Source organism: Schistocerca gregaria, chromosome 1, assembly GCF_023897955.1.
Source record: "Schistocerca gregaria isolate iqSchGreg1 chromosome 1, iqSchGreg1.2, whole genome shotgun sequence".
NCBI classification, from domain to species: Eukaryota; Metazoa; Arthropoda; class Insecta; order Orthoptera; family Acrididae; genus Schistocerca; species Schistocerca gregaria.
In genome coordinates this window covers 183,036,296-183,061,370 of record NC_064920.1, presented here as the reverse complement: position 1 = coordinate 183,061,370, position 25,075 = coordinate 183,036,296, and the positions used below count along the sequence as shown (strand labels likewise).

Here is a 25,075-nt window from a genome sequence, read left to right as displayed (position 1 = left end):
AAACCAACGCATACAGATTTATATATAAATGCGCATAGTTTTCTCCAACCAGCTCATAAGAGAGCTATGCTGAATACCTTGGTACACAGAGCAAGGACTATTTTGGACAAGGATCATCCCAGCTCTGACAACGGTATTAAGAAAAAATGGATATTCTGATTGTGATATTGGGTCTACACTGGTGAAGAAACCTAGGAAGGACGCTGTTCGAACAGATCAAGAGGACCAACACATCATGCGGCTACTATTCTGTGGTGCAACGGCCAGCAAGATTGGTAGAGTCCTGAGTCAGCAGGGAATCAGACTAGTCCTCCGGTCACCCAGGAAGATTAAGTAAATGTTGCAACTCATGAATGATAATCTCGGCCTGAGAGTACTGGGAAATTATAGCATTCCTTGCGAGTGTGGCAAAAATTATGTGGACCAGTCTATAAGAACTGTTGCTGATCATTGTGTGGAACATCAGCGTCACCTGAAATACAGGTATCTAGAAAAATCAGCAGTGGCTGAGCACAGCTTTTTAAATTAACATATGATTTTATTCGATGAAACAAGAATACTTGCTCACGCTTCGAACTATTGAGACTCTGCCATCAGGGAAGCAGTTGAAATAAGACTCTGTGAAAATAATTTCAACAGAGACTCTGGATATGCACTCAGCAATGCATGGAAGCATGCAATTGATAAAGAAAGAGTACAGATAGAGACTTCTTATATTCCTTGCAGTTCTCCGCCTGTTGTGATGGATGGCGCTGCAAGCAATGCTGGATAAAGCGTGCAAACAAAATCTATAGACATAGTGACCGCCAGTTCCGTACACGCCTTTTTCACCGTGACGTCATCCAGCCAATGAGAGGCCATCTACTGCTTATAAAAGCAGAAGCCTCACCAGTCCACAACAGTCAGTATTACCCCTGACAAAGATGTTGGAGTCAGTCATCGAAAGCTTGGATTTTTATCCAAATTTGAAGCAGAAAGTAAACCGAGAACTTCTTATGCAAGGTATTTCAGTGCTCCGTCAAATTCTTCACACAGTATCATATCTCCCATTTCATTTTCATCTACATTCTCTTCCATTTCCATGATATTACCCTCAACTACATCACCCTTGTATAGACCCTCTACTTACTCCTTCCACCTTTCTGCTTTCCCTTCTTTACTTAGAACTGGGTTTCCATCTGAGTTCTTGATATTCATGCAAGTGGTTCTCTTTTCTCCAAAGGTCTCTTCAATTTTCCTGTAGGCAGTATCTATTTTACCCCTAGTGATATATGCCTCTACATCGTGACATTTGTCCTCTAGCCATCCCTGATTAGCCATTTTGCACTTCCTGCAGATCTCATTTTTGAGATGTTTGTATTCCTTTCTGCCTGCTTCATTCACTGCATTTTTATATTTTTTCCTTTCATCAATTAAATTCAGCATATCTTCTGTTACCTAAGGATTTCTACCAGCACTCATATTTTTACCTACTTGACCCTCTTCTGCCTTCACTATTTCATCTCTCAAAGCTACCCATTCTTCTTCTACTGTATTTCTTTCCCCCATTCTTGTCAATCATTCCCTAATGCTCTGCCTGGACCTCTCTACAAACTCTGGTTCTGTCAGTTTATCCAAGTCTCATCTCCTTAAATTCCCTCCGTTTGGTAGTTTCTTCAGTTTTAATCTACAGTTCTTAGCAATAGATTGTGGTCAGAGTCCACATCTGCCCCTGGAAATGTCTTACAATTTAAAGTCTGGTTCCTAAATCTCTGTCTTTTGATTATATAAGCTATCTGAAATCATCCAATATCTTCAGGCCTCTTCCATGTATACAACCTCCTTTCATGGTTCTTGAACCCATTGTTAGCTATGATTAAGTTATTCTCTGTGCAAAATTCTAGCAGGCAGCTTCCTCTTTCATTCCCTACCCCCATTCCATATTCACCTACTATGTTTCCTTCTCTTCCTTTTCCTACTATCAAATTCCAGTCAGCCATGACTATTAAATTTTTGTCTCCCTTCACTATCTAAATAATTTCTTTTATCTCACCATATATTTCTTCAATCTCTTCGTCATCTGTAGAGCCAGTTGGCATATAAACTTGTACTACTGTGATAGGCATGAGATTTGTGACCATCTTGGTTACAATGATGCATTCACTATGCTGTTTCTAGTAGCTTACCCGCACTCCAATTTTTTTATTCATTATTGAACCTACTCCTGCATTATCCCTATTTGATTTTGTACTTATAATCCCGTACTCACATGACCAGAAGTCTTTTTCCTCCTGCCACTGAACTTCACTAATTCCCACTATATCTAACTTTAACCTATCCATTTCCCTTTTTAAATTTTCTAACCTACCTGCCCGATTAAGGGAGATGACATTCCACACTCCGATCCATAGAACACCAGTTTTCTTTCTCCTAATAACAATGTCCTCATGAGTATTTCCCACGTGGAGGTCTAAATGGGGGACTATTTTACCTCCGGAATATTTTACCCAAGAGGATAGCCTCATCATTTAACCAGACAGTAAAGCTGCATGCCCTCAGGAAAAATCACGACTGTAATTTCCCCTTACTTTCAGCTATTGGCAGTAGCACCACAGCAAGGCCATTTTGGTTAATGTAACCAGGCCAGATCTGTCAATCATGCCGGCTGCTGTTGCCCCTGCACCTACTGAAAAAGCTGCTGCCCCTCTTCAGGAACCACATGTTTGTCTGGCCTCTCAACAGATACCCTTCCATTGTGGTTGCACCTACGATAAGGCTATCTGCATTGCTGAGGCACGCAAGCCTTCTCCCCACCAATGGCAAGGTCCATGGTTCACTGGGAGAAAGTGGGGCGCAGGGGGGGGGGGGGGGGGGGGGAGCACAGTGTTATAGAAACTAATTTCTTAGTTTTCTGAAGGCTGATCCCAAATGATTGACCTCATTCTCCAAGTATTGTGGGTCACAGGGTCCTTTAGTTCAGTCTACTAATGCTTTCATCACTCCTTTTTTCTGCCTGGGAAAGTATCTATCCGTGTGAGTGGGCATCCCTTATGTAGCCACTGAGTCATCTGCCATGCCTCTCATTACATCACTACTGCCTTCTTGCTGGTCCCTACTCCCATGCCCCACCCCCCAGCAACTTTATGATCTAAAGTTTCATCAGTTTTTCTAACTACCTGTTCGTGTAAAAATGAAATTTCACTATCTTCCTCTTTTTGTTAGAATTGAAGGTATTGAATAGAATTGGGGAGAAGAAGAGGTTGTGGCACAACTTGGTAGGACATGTTCTGAGGCATCAAGGTGTCACCAATACTGGGAGATGAAGAAGCTTGCACAGCTTAGAGTAGCATGGAGAGCTGCATCAAACTAGTCTCAGGACTGAAGACCACAACAACAACAACAACAACTTATCAAAAAATTTTGAAATTCAGAAAGTTCTTTTTCTCCATGTGGCCATATAATCAAAGTATCATCCCCATACTGAAGCCAGCAGGATGACTGCTTCTTCATCATCTGAAGGGCTGTTTCTCATTTTTTTTCTCTCCTTTTCTTTTTTTTTCCCCCCTGTGAAAATTCTATGCAAGTTCACTGAGTGGGTTCCCCCACAGCCACACCATCGGTTTACTCATAGAATTTGTTGTCCCACTGAAAGTCATTTGGTATAAGACAATGTTTAAAGAGATCTACCTTATCCGTTGCAAAAATACTTTCCAGCTGTGACTCATAAAGTAAGCAGTGATACACCAAAAATGACCATAATATCACATGGACTCAGCCAGAAGGATTTTTATTTTTTGATAAAATGAATGCAATCTTTGATACAAGATCTGTTTTTCCTATCTACAACTTAAAGAGGATCGCTAAGTGTTTGACAGCCCCTATGTCAGTGGAATCCCCCACTTGTGAAACCTTCATAAACTGTACACTCTTAGTGGCAATGTTTCTGATTTGGTGAGATACTTTTGTCAATGGGAGAAATCAAACAGAGCTTTATTAGCTTATTCATTATACTGAGAACAGAATTTGTGGGATCTCCCATAAGTTTTCTGTATTTTATGGTTCTAATAAATACTGGATTTTACTGTATTAGTCTTCATGACCACTGTAGCATTGTTGTTATCTGTTGGAAGGATTTGAATGTCTTTATCAGAATTTAAATTTCTGAGGAGTTTCATCTCCCCTATGAGTTATGGTTAGGTGGTTTCCTCATAAGTAATATCCTGGCTAATTCTGTGTTGTTGTTGTTGTTTTCCCAGCTGGTTCAGGTAATGAACAGATTCCAGCTCCATTGTTAGTGACAGTGTGTTCTGTTGGTATTCTAAAAGGTACAACCACATAGTTTCCTCTCCCAAGCAAGTCTGTTTCATTCTTAGACAAAATATTAATAACGGTACAACTCAGATCTGTAGACAGGAAATTTACTCTCTTTTCTTTCTATTAACTGATACTGCAGAATCAACTTCTATGATTCAGTACATTAAACTATTGATCTTGTCCCAAACATCATGATACAACTTATTACTGAGCAAAATATGTAGATCTCTTTAAGCATTGCCTGACATCTCCTTATATTCAAAGGAACAACAAATTCTATGACAAAACTGATGGTGTAGCTATAGGGAATGTATTCATTACAGGTGTAGCAATTTTGTATCTGGAAAAATTTGAAGAAGTAGCCTGTCAGAAGACAAAGAAGGAACCCTCATGTTGGCTTTGGTAGATAGACAAAATTTTAGTTATATGGCATTGAGTCTCCAACAGGCACGAAAAAGATAGTCAATATATGCTGGCTTTTGGAGGAATCCTTTAATGAGCTAGAATACACATACATGCTCACATATGCATGTGTACTCTATCAAGTTAAAGGATTCATTTGAAATCTAGAAAACTTTTCATTTTTTGGGTGGTTCTCGGCAACTCAGCAATTTGTCGCATTTACTCTATAATTATTTACATTTTCCCTGAACTTTCCCTACCAAAGATATGTCAGTTCTTAACTTTATCTCTACACTTCCACCTCAAACATTTCTGGTGCCTTATATTCACACATCTCTTGTGTAATACGACTTGACCATAAAACACCATTAGTGGACATGAACTGGATTTATCACTGTTTCAGTTTAACATGTTGTTTTTATATGTCTGTCCAATTCTACAGAAGTGCCCTGTCCTTACAAAACCAGAGAATTCAGACTTGGCTTGAACACTATGAAAAAAATCCCTGCCTAATCATGGTTTCATGAATGTGGCCACAACATTTCCATTTCCCCGATATTCCTCTAGTTCATTTTTGCTGATTTGTTTGTATACACAGTAAAATCCCGGGTACAACCAATCCTGCACTCTGTGACCATAAATATATATAGAATGGAATAAATTGTTGAAAAAAGCATCTTGTATGAATAAATTGGAACACATTCTAAATTTAGTAAACATTTTCCCTAATGTTGAACATATTTTCTGCTCTATCTAGCTGATTTCTCACTGCAATGGAATGTTCTCAAAAGTAACACCAAAATGTCTTCAAGTATACTTTTATTTAAAACTGAAATATTCAAAAGTGCTTCTCTGACTAATGATCACAGGTTTTTTGTGTTTTCACCCAAGCCATAAAAGACAAATTGTAGTGAAGAAATTGAATTTATCAAATCCTATATATTTCTTATTTAATTATTAATAATTCACTGAGAATGCCCCCCCCCCCCCCCCCACACACACACACACACACAAGATTTTACTTAAGTGAAGAAAATTCACTCCAAATCCTTAAACTATGAACTTGATTCTTCAATATTCTCTTCTACAATTCATATGCCTCTTCCTGTCTCCAATGTAATTTTATCCAAACTGATGCCTAGGATAATAAACCACATTGATTGTATCATAGACTGCATGCCATGAAATTTTATGTTACAGTTGTGACTGTTCATTGTTGCATAGTTGTAGAAGTGACATACATTTACATTAATAAAACAGGCAGTTCATGCAGACTGCCTCTGATTAATACTAGAGATACGCAAAAATTGGCAGAAAATTGGGTTCTTCCATTTGTAATTCAGCCAGTGCACAAAATCAGTTATCGTTATTGCATCAGAAAATTTGAGGACTAAGGGGTAAGCTTAATGAGTTGCTTATTTGTGTTGAAGAATTATAGTCGAGCAAACCAATTGGTATAATCTGCCTCTCTGAACATCATGTGGCCACTGGTATAGATATGTTAAATGTTACAGGATACAAGTTAGCTTCTTACTTCTGTAAAGAAAATAAGGGGGAAGGAGGAGTTGCCACATTTGACAAAAACTATTTTAATTTCAAGAATACTGATATTACGAAATATTGCTCAGAGCAGCACTTAAGAGCTTGTGCAGCAAAGTAGTATTTTATAATAAGTCCCTTACAGTTGTAGGCATATACAGACCACCTTCAGGAAATTTTAACCTCTTCATAAAAAATCTGGAAGCTCTGCTGCCCCTTCTCATTGTATAAAACAAGGAAATAGTGGTTGCTAGTGATTTTGATATGGATTTATTGAAAGCTCTGTCAGTGAACAATTATTGAGTCAGTAACACTATCATTCAATTTAGTTCCTACTGTGAACTTTGCAATTAGGATATGTAAATGCTCTGAGCCTGATATTGATAATATCTTTGTAGACAAATATAGGGGAAAAAATTGTATCACAAAACCAATAGTAAATGGGCTATCTGGTCATGACCTGCAGCATCTTGTGTTAAATGTTGAGACTTGTCAGGATAAAGAATCTATTAAATCCGAGTACAGGAGGGTAATAAATAAGTCAAAAATTGAGAAATTCAGGAAATTGCTCAAAGACATGAACTGGATAAATGTTTACAGCACTTCCGACTCAAATGGAAAATAAAGTTATCTCCACCTTTGCAAATTGTTTTCCCCTAAAGATAACTCAAATCACACAGAAGTCAAAAAATAAATTGTGGATTACACAAGGAATAAATATATCATGTGGCACAAAAAGGATAATATCTACTATCCAGGAACAGTTCTGATGTTAGAATTGCAATGCATTACAAAGAATACAGGAAAATATTGAAACAAGTAATCCAGAAATTGAAGCAGCTTTATTATGAGGAAAAGATAATTACATCAGGCAACAAAATAAAAACTGTATGGGATATAGTGCAGACAGAGACAGGTGGGGCCAAAAAGGAAGAGGAACAGATAGTTCTAAAAATAAATGAGACTTTGATAACAAGTGTATGTAGTGTTGCAAACCTCTTAAACAAGTACTTCATTTCTGCTACTGACAGGTTATCAGGTTCTGTGAACAGTACAGTGGAGTATCTCAGAGCAGTCTTTAAAAATAGCTTCAGTAAAATGGAAGTGATAGTCACATCTCCCAGAGAAGTAGCATCCATCATAAAATCCTTAAAAATCTAAGTATTCCAGTGGGTATGATAACATATGAATGAAGTTAATCAAAGAATGCTCATGGAAGTTGAGTTCTATCTTAAGTTATTTGTGTAATTGAGCTTTTATCAGCGGAACATTTCCAGACTGGCTAAAATCTGCTGCAGTTAAGCATCTTTACAAGAATGAGGACAAAGAGATACCATCAAACTATTGACCAATTTCACTTTTGCCAGATTTCTCAAAAATATTTTGTGTTCATGCATCTCCGTAAGCATCTAACTGCAAATAATATATTTTCCAAGTCACAGTTTGAATTTCTTAAGCGTTCTTATATAGAGAAAGCTATTTACACTTACAGTGAGTATATACTTAATTAATTAGATAATAAATTAGGGGCTACTGGCATTTTATGTGACCTGTCAAAAGCCTTCGACGGTGCGAACCACAGAATTCTCTTAAGTCAATAAGAATATTATGGTGCCACCAGCAATGCTGGGAAATAGTTTCAGTCTTATCTATATAACAGGAAACAAATGGTGTCGTTGTGAAATACCTGTGCAGCAAGCAGTCAGTTTTTATCTGTCTGGGAATTAATTACATGTGGTGTTCCTCAAGTTTCCATCTTGGATCCATGCTTTTTTTGTGTACATTAATTACCTCTCATCTGTGACCCAACCAGATGCTAAGTTTGTTTTTTATAGATAATAAAAACAGTGCAATAAGTAGGAACTCAAATACAGATTTAGAAATAGCTGCTAGTCAAATTTTCACTTACATTGATAACTGGTTTAAATCCAATTCACTGTCATTAAACTTTGAGAAGACCCATTATGTGCAGTTCAGAACCTGTAGAGATTTCCTTCCAGCATGTGTATAACATCCTTCACTGCTTGCTCAATATACAGGTTGAAGAACACTGGGTATAGGCTACAACCCTGTCTCAATCCCTTGCCAGCCACTGCTTGCCTTTCATGCCCTTCGTCTCTTACAACTGCCATCTGGTTTCTGTAGAAACTGTAATTAGCCTTCCGCTCCCTGTGTTTTACCCCTGCCACCTTCAGAATTTGAAAGAGGGTATTCCAATGAACATTGGCAGAAACTTTCTCTAAGTTGACAAATACTAGAAATGTAGGTTTGTCTTTACTTAATCTGTCTTCTAAGATAAGTTGTGTTCTGACATTTCTGTGGCATCCACAATGATTTTCCCCAGGGTTGGCTTCTACCAGTTTTTCCATTCATCTGTAAAGAATTCGTATTAGTATTTTGCAGCCATGACTTATTAAACTGATAGTTCGGTAATTTTCACACTTGACAGCACATGCTTTCTATGTGATAGGAATTATTATATTCTTATTGAAGTCTGATGATATTTCACCTGTCTCATACATCTTGCTCACCAGGTGATTTTGTTAGGGCTGGCTCTCCCAAGGCTATCAGTAGTCCTAATGAAATTTTGTCTACTCTCAGTTCCTTGTTTCGAGTGAGGTCTTTCAGTGCTCTGTTAAACTCTATACGCAGTATCATATCTCCCATTTCATCTTCATCTACGTCCTCTTCCACTTGCATGATTTGCCCTCAACTACGTCACCCTTGTATAGACCCTCTATATACTCCTTCCACCTTTCTGCTTTCCCTTCTTTGCTTATAACTTGCTTACCATCTGAGCTCTTGATATTCATACAAGTGGTTCTCTTTTCTCCAAATGTCTTTTTAATTTTCCTGTGGGCAGTATCTATCTTCCCATAGTGATATATGCCTCTACATCCTTACATTTGTCCTGTAGCCATCCCTGATTAGCCATTTTGAACTTCCTGTCGATCTCATTTTTGAGACATTTGTATTCATTTCTGCCTGCTTCATTTACTGCATTTTTATATTTTCTCCTTTAATCAGTTAAATTCAGCATATCTTCTGTTACCCAAGGAACTACCAGCACTCATATTTTTACCTACTTGATCCTCTTCTACCTTCACTATTTCATCTCTCAAAGCTACCCATTCTTCTTCTACTGTATTTCTTTCCCACATTATTGTCAATCATTCCCTAATGCTCTACCTGAAACTCTCTGGTTCTGTCAGTTTATCCAGGTCCCATATCTTTAAATTCCCCCCTTTTTGTAGTTTCTTCAGTTTTAACCCACAGTTTATAAGCAATATATCATGGTCAAAGTTGTTCATCTTTTGAAGCAATCCACAAATCAATCCAACTTGTGACTTCTTCATGAGATCAGAAGTGTTGGTCAGCCAGGCCATGCACCATTGATATAAACATGTGATAGTCAGAGGGAGCAACGTCTGAAAAATACATCAGGTGGGTTACGACTTCCCATTTCAACGTTTCCAAGTGCACTTTGGCCTCTTTTGCAATGTGGGGTCAAATGTTGTTGTGCTGCAAAATCACTTTATTGTGCTTCTCGCTGTATTGCTGCCTTTTGTCTTTTAATACTCTGCTCAAGCACATTAATTGCATTTGATAAAAGAACCTGTGATTGTTTAACTTGGTTTCAACACGTCATACATAGTACACTATGCCAAGCTAGTCCCACCACATGCAGAGCGTCCTCTTGTAGCCATGAATATTAGGTTTGGCCGTCGACGTGGAAGCATGGCTGGGACAACCCCATGATTTTTTTCATTTAGGGTTATCATAATGAAGCCATTTTTTGTCCCCAGTCACAATGCAATGCAGAAAGCCCTTCTGTTTTTGCCTCTGAAGCAACTGTTCACAAACACATAAATGCTGTTCGATGTCTCTTGGTTCCAGCTCACTTGAGACCCAAGTTCCTTCTTACTGAATCATGCCCATAGCCTTGAGACATTTTGAAATGGCTTGCTGTGTCTCTACCACTAGTCATGCCAATTCTTCTTCAGTTTGACGTGAGTCTTCAGTCAGCACGAAAACATTCTCTTTTCCAGCACTTTGCCAGTCTACGATTTTAAAAGCACTGTTCTTGAAGCATTAAAACCACTCACAGCACTTTCTTTCACTAATAGCGTCCTTACCATACATACTTGAGAGGATTCGATGAGACTCAACCGCTGTTTTCTTAATATTGAAACAAAACAGTAACACCACCCACAAATGACAAGAATCAGGCTCGTAAACTGATGTTTTCAATCAAGAACAACTTTATGATGCAGACACAAATTGACTAATGTTTGAATGAGGTTATGTTGACTGAGGTCCAAGCTAATTGCCTGACATCTTCGATCTGTTTCTTTCGACCACTACTTACTGTTGTCGTCACCTGTCGGCAAACGGCAGAAGCAAAGTTGTACACCTTGTATATAAAGACCTAAAATCACTTACCTTGGTCCAAAAAGGGGTCCAATATTCAGGAACACAGATTTTTCAATAAATATCCAGCAACCATTAAAAACTTGGTTTCAGATAAAGCACCACAGAAACAGAGTTTGAAAGACTTTTTGGTAGGCAACTCCTACTCTTTAGATGAATATCTTAACATAGACTGTTAAGCCAGCTTAAGTAAAAATGTCTGTTGGATTTCACTTTTGACAGAACTTGGTCACAACATTATAGATTACGTATTTTGTGTATGACAAATTTATTAATAGTGCATAACAATGTTTCATTCTTACAACATGTTAATTCTGTAAATATTAGCTGTTCCAGTTTACCACATTGTATTCACCTGTTTTGACAATCTCCTGACAAATGATGAGGGTAGTAAATATTATATTCAAATGCTTTATGTTTTTAGTTTATACTTTCTGACTTGTTCCACACCCACAAGAATAATCTCATTTTTTGGATCTATGGAACAAAAATTGAATCTAATCTAATCTAATCCAATCTAATCCTGTGCCTTTCAAAACACCTCGGAGAGATATATGTATCCACAAACATGAATCAACTAATTACAGTGCTGTATCCATGTCTAACCTTGATGTGTTTAGGGTTCGCCACTGAGCCGTGCAGACCTGCGTGCAGTGAATGTCAACTTATGTGATATGTGCGTCATCCTGTCAGCCAAAGTACCAAGTAATGATGATCCAACATTGGCTGATAAAGAAGCCATCTTAGCATCATTAAATATTAAAGCTATGACATTTGACGACACAATTGGTGTCTTAAGCCAAGGTAAGTCATCCTAATAAAAATTGTTTAAATAGTTGGACTGATTATGAATGAGACAGATATGGCAACAGTGGGATATGTCTTGATGCCAGTAAGTGAAAACCTTTGCTTTGTGATCTCTGCTATTTGGATTATTTTGTTATTGTGCTCAATTGTGATGTGATATCCAAGACGCTTAAAAAACTTCAGAGTCACTGAAGTCATCACAGGAAATATTTACAAATGTGTAACCTATGACTGAATAATGCAATTTTGTACCTGGAGTAGTTAAAACTGTGAGATTAGCTTTATACTTGATACTTGATCAAATCCATAGACAGATCACTTGCTTTTACTACTGTGATTTTGTTGACAAACAAGAAAAAATACCAAATGGCATATAAGAACTGAAATGAGATCAGACACTATTCATTATATAGTACAATCACTGAACAGCTGTCAGAGACACAAAATAGTAACGATTATTGTTCCTCAGCTAATATACCTCAGTTCTCAATCTCTGGTCTCCTTCCTCTCTCATACCTTCCTCTCACCTGACCTCCTCTCTCCCCCCTGTCTTTCTTCTCCTCTCATTCTCCTTCATCCCCTCTTGTTTACCTTCTCATTGTCTCCTCCTCTCTTCCAGTGACATTACATGACTGAGCTAAGCAGTGATTTCCAATATTGTGAGTGAAGACAAACCGCCACACCACAGACTATCCTTCACCCAGTCAAAGTGCAGCACACAATGCATGCACATCATAATGTTGGTTAAGTGTCAGCTTCATCGGTTTTGTTTATAGAACTATTTAAAGTACTCATGTTATGCATATCTCATTTAAATGGAGAACTGAAATATTGTGCAATCTTAATCTTTGTTTTAGTTGTATGGTATATTGTTTCTGAAACCACATTCAGAGTCAGAGATTAGAAGGAGTCTACTCTTCCATTTTCAATCATTAAGACATCTGAACAGTTTAGATTCAAAACTCTGACTGATTATTTCCAAGAGGATTGAAAGTCTCAGTTGTGCAAGGCATAGAACCATTTCAGCCCACTTCTAACATAGTTACAGAAACCACACTATATCTTAACTAGTATGGTTACACAAGGATTTGAACAGCTCTCTTGACGTAGACAGAAAAAATAATGTATATAAAAGAGAATGTGGGGTTAAGCAAATTTCTGTCTCAATTTTCTTTTCTGCATTTACAATAGAAAAATGTATACAATAGAATGTTGTAAGCAGTTTTGGTCATCGTTGCATTACTGATGTTACTAGATGACAGAGAATAAGTATAGGTGAACGATGATTGTATAGAGACCAAGTACTTGCATTTCTTGTATGATCATAAAAATTCTGATACATTATTATATATTGTTATTTGAGCTCTAAATGAAAATGCAATTATAGTTTGAAACTGAATAATAAAATTTATTTCTACAAAGAATGAATATTAATGTGATCAGTGGCATACCTGAATTAATCAAATAATGTACATAAAAAGAATCCACAGATGAATATGCCATTAGAGGCATTGATTCTACAGGATGACAATGATTGATCTATATGAAAAAAAGGAGAAAAAACAACATAAATTAGTTACAAACTATGGTGTGTACACACTTTATTCAATACGTAAATGTCATACCGATCTTTTGATATAGGTTATGGCATGTTTGATAAGCCTGCCATCATTGATGATGTTGTGGCCCAGACGAACATCAAAATTCTACAAGATGCACTGAAGTGTCGGAACATTGATGCTCTCGATTACCTCCTGAATGGCTGTTTGCAGCTCATCTATGGTTTTGGGGTTATTGCTGTACACCTTGTCTTTAATATAGACCCACGAAAAGGATCCAAATGTGTTCAGATCTGGAGAATATGGCAGTCAATCGAGGCCCATGCCAGTGGCGTCTGGGTACTACAGAGCCAGAATGCAGTCCCCAAAGTGCTTCTCCAAGACATCAAAAATTTTCCTGCTTTGATGGAATCAAGCTCTGCCTTGGATAAACCTCATTCTGCTTAAATCAGGGTCATTTTGGATAATGGGGATGAAATCGTCTTCCAAAACCTTCACATACCGTCCAGTAATCATAATTCCATCAAGAAATATCACACCAATTATTCCGTGACTGGTCATTGCACATCACAGTCACCCAATGAGGGTGAAGAGACTTCTTTATCCAGTATGATGGATGTGAAAGAATTATGGGCAAATTTTAAACACATTGTAAATCACGCGTTGGACAAGTATGTGTCAAAAAAGTGGGTTACGGATGGAAAAGACCCACCGTGGTTTTACAGCGCAATTCAGAAAATGCTCAGGAAGCAAAGGCAGTTGCACTCACGGTACAAGAAAGATCGGGAGAATGAGGACAGGCCGAAGTAAGTAGAGATTTGTAGTGCTGTAAAAAGAGCGATGCGCGAAGCATTCAACCACTACCACTGTCATACCTTAACAAAAGATCTTGCTGAAAACCCAAGGAAAATCTGGTATTACATAAAATCTGTAAGTGGGTCGAAGGCGTCCATCCAGTCACTCGCTGATCAGTCTGGCCTGGCAATGGAAGACAGCAAAACAAACGCTGAAATTTTAAATTTAGCATTTGAGAAATCTTTCACGTAGGAGGATCGTACAAACATACCGCCGTTTGAGTCTCGTATATTCCCGTACGGAGGACGTAGTGATAGACATCCCTGAGGTTGTGAAGTAGCTGAATGGGTTGAAAATACATAAATTGCCAGGTCCTGATGGGATTTCAATTTGGTTTTACAGAGAGTACTCTATTGCATTGGCTCCTTACTTAGCTTGCATTTATTGTGAATCTCTTGCCCAACATAAAGTCCCGAGCGACTGGAAAAAAGTACATACACAGACACAAGCAGACATATTTAAAGGCAAAGGGATGGATATGTGTGTGTGTGTGTGTGTGTGTGTGTGTGTGTGTGTGTGTGTGTGTGTGTGTGTGCACCTGTCCTTTTTTTCCCCCTAAGGGAAGTCTTTCCGCTCCCGGGATTGGAATGACTCCTTACCCTCTCCCTTAAAACCCACATCCTTTCGTCTTTCCCTCTCCTTCCTGAAGAAGCAACCATCGGTTGCGAAAGCTAGTAATTCTGTGTGTGTGTTTGTGTGTTTTGTTCATTGTGCCTGTCTGCCGGCGCTTTCCCGCTTGGTAAGTCTTGGAATCTTTGTTTTTAATATATAAATGTAAATTAATGCAGATGAATAGGAAAAAGAATCCTGTAATGTTTGAATACTGCAGATGAATAGGAAAATGATTCCTGTAATGCTTCAATACTCCATTAGTAGTGTAGTGCTTTACACAGTCATGTCGATTAAATATTTGGGCGTAACATTGCAGAGCGATATGAAGTGGGACAAGCACGTAATGGCAGTTGTGGGGAAGGCAGATAGTTGTCTTCAGTTCATTGGTAGAATTTTGGGAAGTTGTAGTTCATCTGTAAAGGAGACCGCTTATAAAACACTAATACGAACTATTCTTGAGCACTGCTCGATTGTTTGGGATCCCTATCAGGTCAGATTTAGGGAGGACATAGAAGCAATTCAGAGGCGGGCTGCTAGATTTGTTACTGGTAGGTCTGATCATCACACGAGTGTTACAGAAATGCTTCAGGAACTCGGGTGGAAGTCTCTAGGGGAAAGGAGGCATTCTTTTTGTGAACCACTACTGAGTAAATTTAGAGAACCGGCATTTTAGGCTGACTGCAGTACAATTTTACTACCACCAACTTACATTTCGTGGAAAGACCACAAAGATAAGATAAGATAAGAGAGATTAGGGCTCGTACAGAGGCAAATAGGCAGTCATTTTTCCCTCATTCTGAGTGGAACAGGGAGAGAAGATGCTAGTTGTGGTACGAGGTACCCTCCGCCACACACTGTATGGTGGATTGCAGAGTATGTATGTAGATGTAGATGTAGAAATGTGGATTCTCGGGCCCCTAAATGCCCCAATTTTGCTTATTGACAAGCCCACCCATATGAAATTGGGCTTTTTCACTAAACCAAACCATACGAATTCTCATCATGCCCCACAACCAACCATGCAGTTTCAACATCCTAATGCAAACTGTTTCAGAAGTTATAACAATTTTATCTCATATACTCAGTATTTGTCACCCTGTAAATGATGACTTTCAATACCCAAATAGAAGTGATGCTTCTCTGTACTTAATCCTCGTAGTCCAAATTTTTGTGTTAAATGATGGTGTCTGGTTCTTGGCAGTGGCTTTGTTATCATATCTGCAAGCATTCTGTTTGTTGAAGTTTTGCCCACTGTGATTTCTTCTGAATAAATTTTTTCCATGATTAAATGATACACGGTGTCAATGTGTCTAATACAACGTTTGTATTCACTAGTCTTTGACAGATTGGTTGTACCTTTGTTATCACAAAACAGTTTAATCAGCCCCTCTTTTGGGAAAGGGGATATTTCTATTTGCAGCTATTGTAGCCAAAGTGCATCCTGACAGGCAGTTTTTAATGCCACGCACTCTGCTTCTGTCTTCGAGAGAGCTACTGTTGGTTGTTTTCTTCTGTTCCATGAGATTGCTGTATCTTGTGACATAAACAAGAAACTAATGATTGATTTTCTATCTCCAGTACGCCCAGTCCAGTCAGCATTTGTGTATCTTGTGATTTCGTGGTCCTTATCCTTAGAAAATTGCAGTCTGAAATATTTAATCTCCTTTACATATTATAGGATTAGGATTTTTTTACAGTTTGCCAGTGGGGTACTCCTCATTTATTTTTAAACCAAGAGCACTCCTCAATTATTATTAAACAACTCACCACTACCATTGTATATACTATATATGGTCAAGTACATAGTTTTGCGTACATAAGGCTCATCTGTACAGGACATTCTTCATGCCAGCTTTTTCACTCTCCATCTGTGGGCTCATTTCATGAATTAATACTTGATTGTTATCTGTTTATTTTTATTTATTTATTTATTTATTTATTGCCCCTGGCATCTTATGCTGTACAATGTACAAATATATAGGACATGATTTGCCATAACTGCGTGTGACGATTGTTTCATTTTTTATGAGACATAGTACAAACAGTATTAAAGTTAAATATTTTCAAATAAAAAAGGCTACGTGTATGATGACATTAAATACTGTCAAAAAACTAAACACACATAGGGGACAGTTTACATGTATGATTGAGTTAAAAACTGACATAAAGCTAAATGCACATAGGGACAGTTTACGCTTATGTGGGGATGCATAGAACATAAAGTAACTGTAATATTTATGGGCTTCCAGTGTGTGATGGGAATTAAGAAACTACAGTAAGTACAGACACATAGGCTTATTTCTGTACAGTCCTAACAGAACTGACTTGGAGTGTTATTTACTTCAGTTTATAAAACAAGACTAAGAATAGGCAAAAATAAATTTAATGTGTTTTTGTCAAGTAGTGAGCTTGTGTTCTTATTTTTTTGGGAAGGAATTTTGGAGAGCTAGTGTAAATTTGCGCTTCAGCACTCGTCAGCACTTTACTTTTTCCTGAATTAGAGCCCTTCACTATTTTTTATGGTCATAGGAAGTTTATTGTACAGCTGAGTGCCTATGTTCCTGATACCATGTAGACACCTACCTATTCTCTGTGGCAGCAGATGAATGTTCAAATTGTTGTGAAGTGGTGCATGTTGCTGTTAAGCAAGACTGTTTCCATTATGTAAAAATCAGGTGCTGGTAAAATTTTCAAGTTTTTGAAAATTGGCTATGCTGATCTAGAATTTTCTTACTTCATTATCTTTAATAGCCTTTTCTGCATTATAAAGATTGTTTGTGTGGATACCAGACAGTAATATTCCATGTTATATTTTTGCACAATCTGATTTATATAATGAGTCTGGCTCATCCATAAAAGGCCACGCCTTCAGTCTCCTGTTACATGCTTTCGTAGACATTTGGACATATCTCCAAAGTCCTTTAGTTTTAAGAGTTTGTTAAGTTTGTCTTTAATGTAATTTTTTGTTGCAAATTGTTACAAAGAATCATGTCATCTATTTAAACTTCTACTATAAATATAACAGTTCTTTGATTTTTGTGGTAAACTCGGGTGTCAGCTGTGGACCTACTTAGTAGAGATTTGTCGAGTTTGATGATCCAACAGAGGCTTCCCTGTTTCAGTCCATAGACAGCTTTCATAAGTCTTTTAATCCATTCATCTTCCACTGTTTTTTGTCATGTGGTCACTCATGGGAATTTTAACATAAATTTCTTCTTTCAAGTCACCTTGCAAAAAACATAACACTATATCACAATGACCAATGTCCAAATCATATTTAGCAGCTAGACTAAATAAATATCTCAGTGAATTGTATCATACCACTGGTGTGTATGTTTGTTCACAATCCAAACCTCTCCCTTGAGGACATCGCTAACTACCATACGAGGTTTATGGGGAATTATTTGTCCTTGTTTGCCTCTCTTTTATCTTAAAGACCAACTTGGCATCTTTAGCTGTTTCACTTGGATGCAAGAGTTATGACTCCCAAGTTTGATTTCCTGCATGGGCTTTTAAATCTACTTGAATTACATAAAGCTATTTCTAAGAGTCCTTAAATTGCGACACTTCTAGTAAAGTTGATGGTTCTGATCCTTGTGAAACTTTAGTACAATAGGATTTGTAATCATTCATCTTCTTTGATCTTAGTATATAGGAAGATGGCTCAGAATCTTCTTTTATTTCAACTGAGCCAGTTTCTTCTGAAATGGTATTACCCAGCTCGGCATCTCTTGAATCATCTTCTGCCTTAGTGTTCTCCTCCTTATCTGTGAATGTAATAAATATTTTGTTTGGTCCAGTTACTGCAAATGACCAGATGTTTCTGAATTATCATTACTCTTTTGAATGTTTCTTCTTTAAAGATTACATCTCTAGCATTTACAATTCTTTGTTGAACAGGACAAAAAAACTGGTATGCCTTGCTGATTCACAGTATCCAACAAGTATGCACTGAACATATTTCTTGTCCCATTTTGGTATGTTAACATATGCCTTACTGCTGAATAATATCAGACATCAAAAGTCTGGTTTCTTCCCTGAGAAAGCTTCCTGTGGCAATGTATTGTTAATGAAAGATTTGGTTGGTGATCCGTTAATAAGATAAACTTCAGTGTAGGTAAATGAAATACAGCTTGCCTTCTCCAAAATCATTCCATTATATCTCTCTGTTACACTTTTTGTTCTGGAGTGTGGAAATCTGTCATTTGATGTTTGACTCCTTTGTCCCCTAAAGAATTTTGTCAACCTTTCAATTTGTATTCCTTTCCATTATCTTATAAGACACAGTCTTTCACCTGTGTGATTATCTATCAATTTCTTAAAAATGCAAATAATTTTAGGCACTTGGTGTTTGATACTGACAATGTACAAAAAATTTTTCTGGAAAAATCTTCACTCAGAGTTATAAAATATTTAGCTCCCCTAATTGATGTGTTTTGCTTTGGAACACACAATGGGACAGCAGAAAACAACCAACAGTAGCTCTCTTGAAGACAGAAGTAGAGTGTGTTTCATTAAAAACTGCCTGTCAGGATGCACTTTGGCTGCAATAGCTTCAAATAGAAATATCCCCTTTCCCAAAAGAGGGGCTGATTAAACTGTTTTGTGATAACAAAGGTACAACCAATCTGTCAAAGACTAGTGAATACAAACGTTGCATTACACACATTGACACCGTGCATCATTTAATCATGGAAAAAATTTATTCAGAAGAAATCACAGTGGGCAAAACTTCAACAAACAGAATGCTTGCAGATATGATAACAAAGCCACTGCCAAGAACCAGACACCATCATTTAACACAAAAATTTGGACTACAAGGATTAAGTACTGAGAAGCATCACTTCTAGTTGGGTATTGGAAGTCATCATTTACAGGGTGACAATTACTGAGTATATGAAATAAAATTGTTATAACTCCAAAATCCTCTTAGCTCTAGAAGTGGGATGTGAGAAGAAAAATAAAATTTGCTTAACTTCTAGGCACAAAATGCATGGCGTGTTGGGAGCTCCTTTGTATCTGATGCCATTAGCCAAACATTTCCATGATTCTTCCAGAAGATCTGATTGTAGGTGTTCTAATGTTCTGTGTTATAAAATTGCATCATTAGACAAGGATGCACACGTTGTTTCAACACTGTGATCACTTGGTCAATCCATTTTATACATTCTGCTGATTAACAGTGCTGTTGCTATCAATTTCTTCTCTGCATCATGAATGTGACAGCATCTATCATCAGAGAAGATTGAGTAGCCCTGTTCCACTAATTTCCTTACAGAAAGTAAATTTGTACTCGACTGAGGTACATCTATCTCCCTACTGAGGTACATCTATCTCCCTAATGTTTGTCATCTCTCTGCCTCCTAGTGCTCTCAATAGGCATGCAATGTGTCCCTTTTGTTAGATAAATTTTTGTTGTTAGCTATGACCACTTGTGAACTGAACACTGGCATAGTAAAATTCAAATCACATGGTTGCTTTTACATATGTGCAGATGTACCAGAATCTCCGTGCTAGTCTTTGCATATGGCTTCAACTGACACTAATGATGTTAAGAATGTCTTATAACTTGTTTCTTCCATGGCATATGTTCCACTTGCTTTGTTTCTACGTGACAGTTCTTCACTGTGTGTCCATATTTTTTGCAGTTGTAACATGTTGGTACTCTGGGACTGTAATATGGGTTATTGTAGTTTTCATTTTTATCTAGTTAAAGAGCTGTATCACTGAAACTTGAATTGCTGCATGCATCATCCTTTACTTCCTGTAGTAGTTTGTTTTTAGTGGACTCTTCTGTTGTCAGCATCTTGGAATTTTGTAAACACATTATCAGTGGTTTGTACTCATTAGATAACCCAGATAATAAAATTCTTGCACTTTGAAGTTAAGATCATTTAATTTGTTTGACATGGAAATTATTCTCAACACATATTCTTCCACGCATGAACAGTTCAACAGCCTTGTAGTTAAGTGTTCTCTTCAGTCCTCATAAATTTGTTTTAATTTATCTCATGCTTGTTTCACAGTAGACATGTTCTATGGATGCACATAAATACAGGGTCAACTAATAAGATTAGTTTGGCCCCTGCCATACAAGTCTCGTAACTTCACCTTTAATGTTGCCCATTGTGTGCTGCCACAATTGTTCATGTTGCAAATAAGTTTTCATTGCAAATTGCCATGTGTTGTAGCTTTCTCTTCCTTTTAGTTTTTTTGATTAATGGCAACCAGTTAAAATTGATGGAACTCATGATTTCAGTGTTCTGTATTTGTGTCTTGAACTGAACTTCCTTGATGTAATCGAGACTCAATAGTTCTCCCACACCACCCTCCTCCCCTCTCCTCCACAAATAAATTACTGTTTTTAGGTAATATTGGCTAACTACATAACTGGGCACCATAACCTGTTATTATTCGAATTCTAAATGAAAACATGGTTATAGTCTGAAACTGAATAATAAAGCAAAATAACATACCCACATCAAAAAAAGTTTTGCATCACCCCAGTTCACAGAACTCATGAAGATAGACATTGACTTTGGATATTGTATCACGGACACAATCCCTTTGACTGTTCTGAGATGTCACTAAACTCACCCTATTAGATGGAGGGGGTCCTACCGCCAATCATTTCCAGTCATTCCACTAGGAAGGAGGTACACGGCACACGTTGTATGTAGTTCAACCATGCCTACTGTGGTTCGATTGCGCTCACATTGTTACTTTGCGCCAGGAAAGACTCTCAATGAGGGAAGTGTCCAGGTGTCTCAGAGTGAACCAAAGCAATGTTGTTCAGACATGAAGGAGATCCGGACAGAAAGGAACTGTTGATGACATGCCTCGCTAAGGCCGCCCAAGGGCTACTACTGCAGTGGATGACTACTACCTATGGATTATGTCTCCGAGGAACCCTGACAGCAATGCCACCATGTTTAATAATGCTTTTTGTGCAGCCACAGGACGTCGTGTTTTGACCCAAACTGAGCACAATAGGCTGCATGATGTGCAACTTCACTCCCAACATCCATGGTGAGGTCCATCTTTGCAACCACAACACCATACGCAATAAAAAGGGCAGAAATGATGTTTATGTTGATCTCTATACCCAACAACATGTCTAGCGAACCACTCAGGATTGGCGTCACGTTCTCTTCACTGATGAGTGTCGTATGTGCCTCCAGACAGACAGTCATTGGAGACATGTTTGGAGGCAACCCGGTCAGGCTGAATGCCTTAGACACACTGTCCAGCAAGTGCAGCAATGTGGAGGTTCCTGGATGCCTTAGACACACTGTCCAGCAAGTGCAGCAAGGTGGAGGTTCTCTACTATTTTTGGGGTGGCATTATGTGGGGCCAACGTACACCGCTGGTGGTCATGGAAGGCACCTTAATGGCTGTGCAATACATGAATGTCATCCTCCGACCGATAGTGCAATCATATCGGCAGCATATTGGCAAGGTATTTGTCTTCATGGACGACAATTTGAGCCCTTATCGTACACATCTTGTGAATGACTTCCTTCAGGAAAATGACATCACTCAACTAGGGTGGCCAGCATGTTCTCCAGACATGAACACTATCAAACATGCATGGGATAGATTGAAAAGGGCTGTTTATGGACGACGTGACCCACCAACCACTCTGAGGGATCTACACCAAATTGCCATTGAGGAGTGTGGCAATCTGGACCAACAATGCCTTGATGAACTTGTAGATACTATGCCATGATGAATACAGGCATGCATCAATGCAAGAGATGTGCTACTGAGTATTAGAGGTACTAGTGTGTACAGCAATCTGGACCACCACCTCTGAAGGTGTCACTGTATGGTGGTAAAACATGCAATGTGTGGTTTTCATGAGCAATAAAAAGGGCAGAAATGATGTTTATGTTGATCTCTATTCCAATTTTCTGTTCAGTTTCTGGAACTCTGGGAACCGAGCTGATACAATACATTTTTTGATGTGTGTATATAAAAAGTGTCTATAGCAATGAAACTAAAGGTGAATTTTTTAGTTGAGGCATTGATTTTTAACTTCCAACATTATATTACACTAACATGAAGTAAATGTTTTTGGAAGATTATCATTCAGTAAAATCATATCTTATGAGGTGTAATAAAACATCAGACCGAGCTGCTTGGTTTGCAGCAACATTGTTGGTTGTTTTCTGCTGTCCCATTAGATTACTGTACCTTGTGACATAAACAAGAAACCAATGATTGATTTCCTATTTCCAGTGCCCCGAGCCCAGCCAACATCAATGTATCCTGTGATTTCATGGTCGTTCTCCTTAAAAAATTGCAGTTTAAAATCTTTAATCCCCTTAGGTATTATAGGATTAGGGTTTGCATCAAGATTCTTAGTTGACCAGCTATCATGGAATGGTAATTAAAGCTCTTGATGTGTATTCTGGATGATTAGTATTTAGATATATGTTCAAGCATACAGATTTAAATTTCTGGTCTTGTCTTGAAACTGGTAGAGGCAGAGTCCAGGATGGTTTCCTTGAAAATGAAATGGCTGATTTCCTTCCCATCCTTGCCTTATATCATTTTCGGCTGCCCCTCTAATAGCCTTGTTGTGTACAGGGTGTTAAACTCTAATATTCCTTCTGTCTTCTTTAGGATGTGGAAGTAAAAGAGCCAATAATCTCTGTTAAGCTACAGCGTAATTATTCTAAGAAGTCAAAGAAGAATTGATGTTTGTTATTACCTATCATTATCTGTAAAAACAATTGAGTTATTTTTCCACTTTTAGTTATTGTAGTTAAACATGAGAGTAAACAATTGCTTCAAACAGTCCCAGTCCTAAATATCAACTTTATTTCTATTATTTTCAGTTTTAATATTATTTTGGTTTGTGAGTTGCTACAAATATAATTTGTATGTACTTAATCATGTCCCATAAAAATTATCATTTGTAAGCAGCAGCTAGTATTTCATTTATGGCTGTACAGCTTTTTTAAATGTTTAAAGTTTTATGTAACACTTCTCACTGTCATGGTTGTTATATGTAATCTGAGTTATACTATTATTTCATAATGTTTTATAAAATTACAATGTAGTTTCATTTTGTCAATCAGTATGATCTTTTATTTTAGAAACCTCACTGAGCATTAGGCTCTTACCTCACTACTAATATCAGTATATAATTTATTCTATATTGCATGCATATCCTTTGTCATTTTTGTACCCTTATAGTTGTGTGAACATACTCTAGTCATATCCTCCCGTAAATACACCAGACTGTGCTTTAAAACCCTGTTCCAAGTTCATATGTACATACTCAAATTGAAATGTGCAGCATAGTTCCCTACATCCTAGCTTGATAGTACTTCATTACTCCTCATATATTCAATTTGTAGAGATAAAGTGCAAATAACAGAAAACACTCTTTTTCGACTGAAGATAAATTCTTGGACTAAAGAGAAATTATTTAATTGTAAGTAAATATTCTGTGAATCGAGATTATGTAATTATTATGATTTTTTTTTCCAACTTGAAAATTAATTCATCATAAAACAAATGTCTCACCATCGTTTATAAATTATGCTAGAACTTCCTGTCCATGCCCAGCAACTATAGCCATTGCATCATCTCCATTCTAGGAAATTCTGAGCAATAATTTTACAAATACAACATTATTTTACAGCTTGTTGCAGTTTTTAGAAAACAGCCAAATGCTTTATGGAAACAACAAACAGAATCACATATGTTTTGTATTCATATGGATCATGGGAAGGATGATTGTTGAAATACCTCAGTGGTCACTGTAATTAGTCTGATTTTCTCTTCATGTTCCCTATTGGATTGATATGATAGGAACTTTCATATATTCCTAGATTCCACATTTAATATTGGTTCTTGAAACTTATGCTAGTGGGATAGTTGACATCTATCTTGAAGCAGCTGCCAATTCAAGTTTTTCAGTATTTCAGTGATTCTTATGTGTGACTCTACAAATCTGTGACCATTTGTACTGTACTGCTTTGTATACATTCAGTAACCTTGATGTTTGTATTTTTATAATCGTCCCACACACTTGCAAAACACTCTGGGATGGGTACACAATTATTTTGTAAGCAATATCCTTTGTAAACTGACTACATTTTCCTCACATTCCTACCAGTGCACTCGAATTTGCCATATGCCTTACCTACAATTGAGCATTTATTATCATTTCATTTCATGTGACTTAAAATTGTTACTCCCAGGTAATTACTTGGATTGACTGATTACAAATGGGATGTATTGATATTGTAGTCATAATATCCAACAGTTTTGGATAATTTTGTGAAGTGCACAATTTTACATTTATAAACATTTGAAGCATGTTGGCAATCTCTGCTGCACAGAACACAATTCCATGTTTATTGCTCCTGGGAAATGGTGCCCCTGTATCTGGCAGTCGCCATCTCTGCTAAATCTGCAATATAACCATTGGAATTTGATACGGATGCCCGCATTTGTGACTCTTTCTGATGGGTGTTGGGATACTGTCAAAGAATGTGATGGCCAGCTGCAGTCTATCTGAATGTCTGGATGTGTGTATAAATCAGTGTTGATATCTGCCT

General features: G+C 37.5%; 1 protein-coding gene across 7 annotated transcripts in view; it reads left to right on the top strand.

Annotated features, from left to right (window-relative positions):
- LOC126336369 (calcium-activated potassium channel slowpoke) overlaps positions 1 to 25,075 on the top strand; it is a 1,528,406-nt gene that overhangs the window by 1,423,260 nt on the left and 80,071 nt on the right. For all 7 annotated transcript variants that reach the window (XM_049999994.1, XM_050000012.1, XM_050000004.1 and 4 more), the window contains one exon: positions 11,286 to 11,469. In XM_049999994.1, the coding sequence (XP_049855951.1) occupies positions 11,286 to 11,469 (184 nt within the window). The remainder of the gene's footprint in view (positions 1 to 11,285; positions 11,470 to 25,075) is intronic.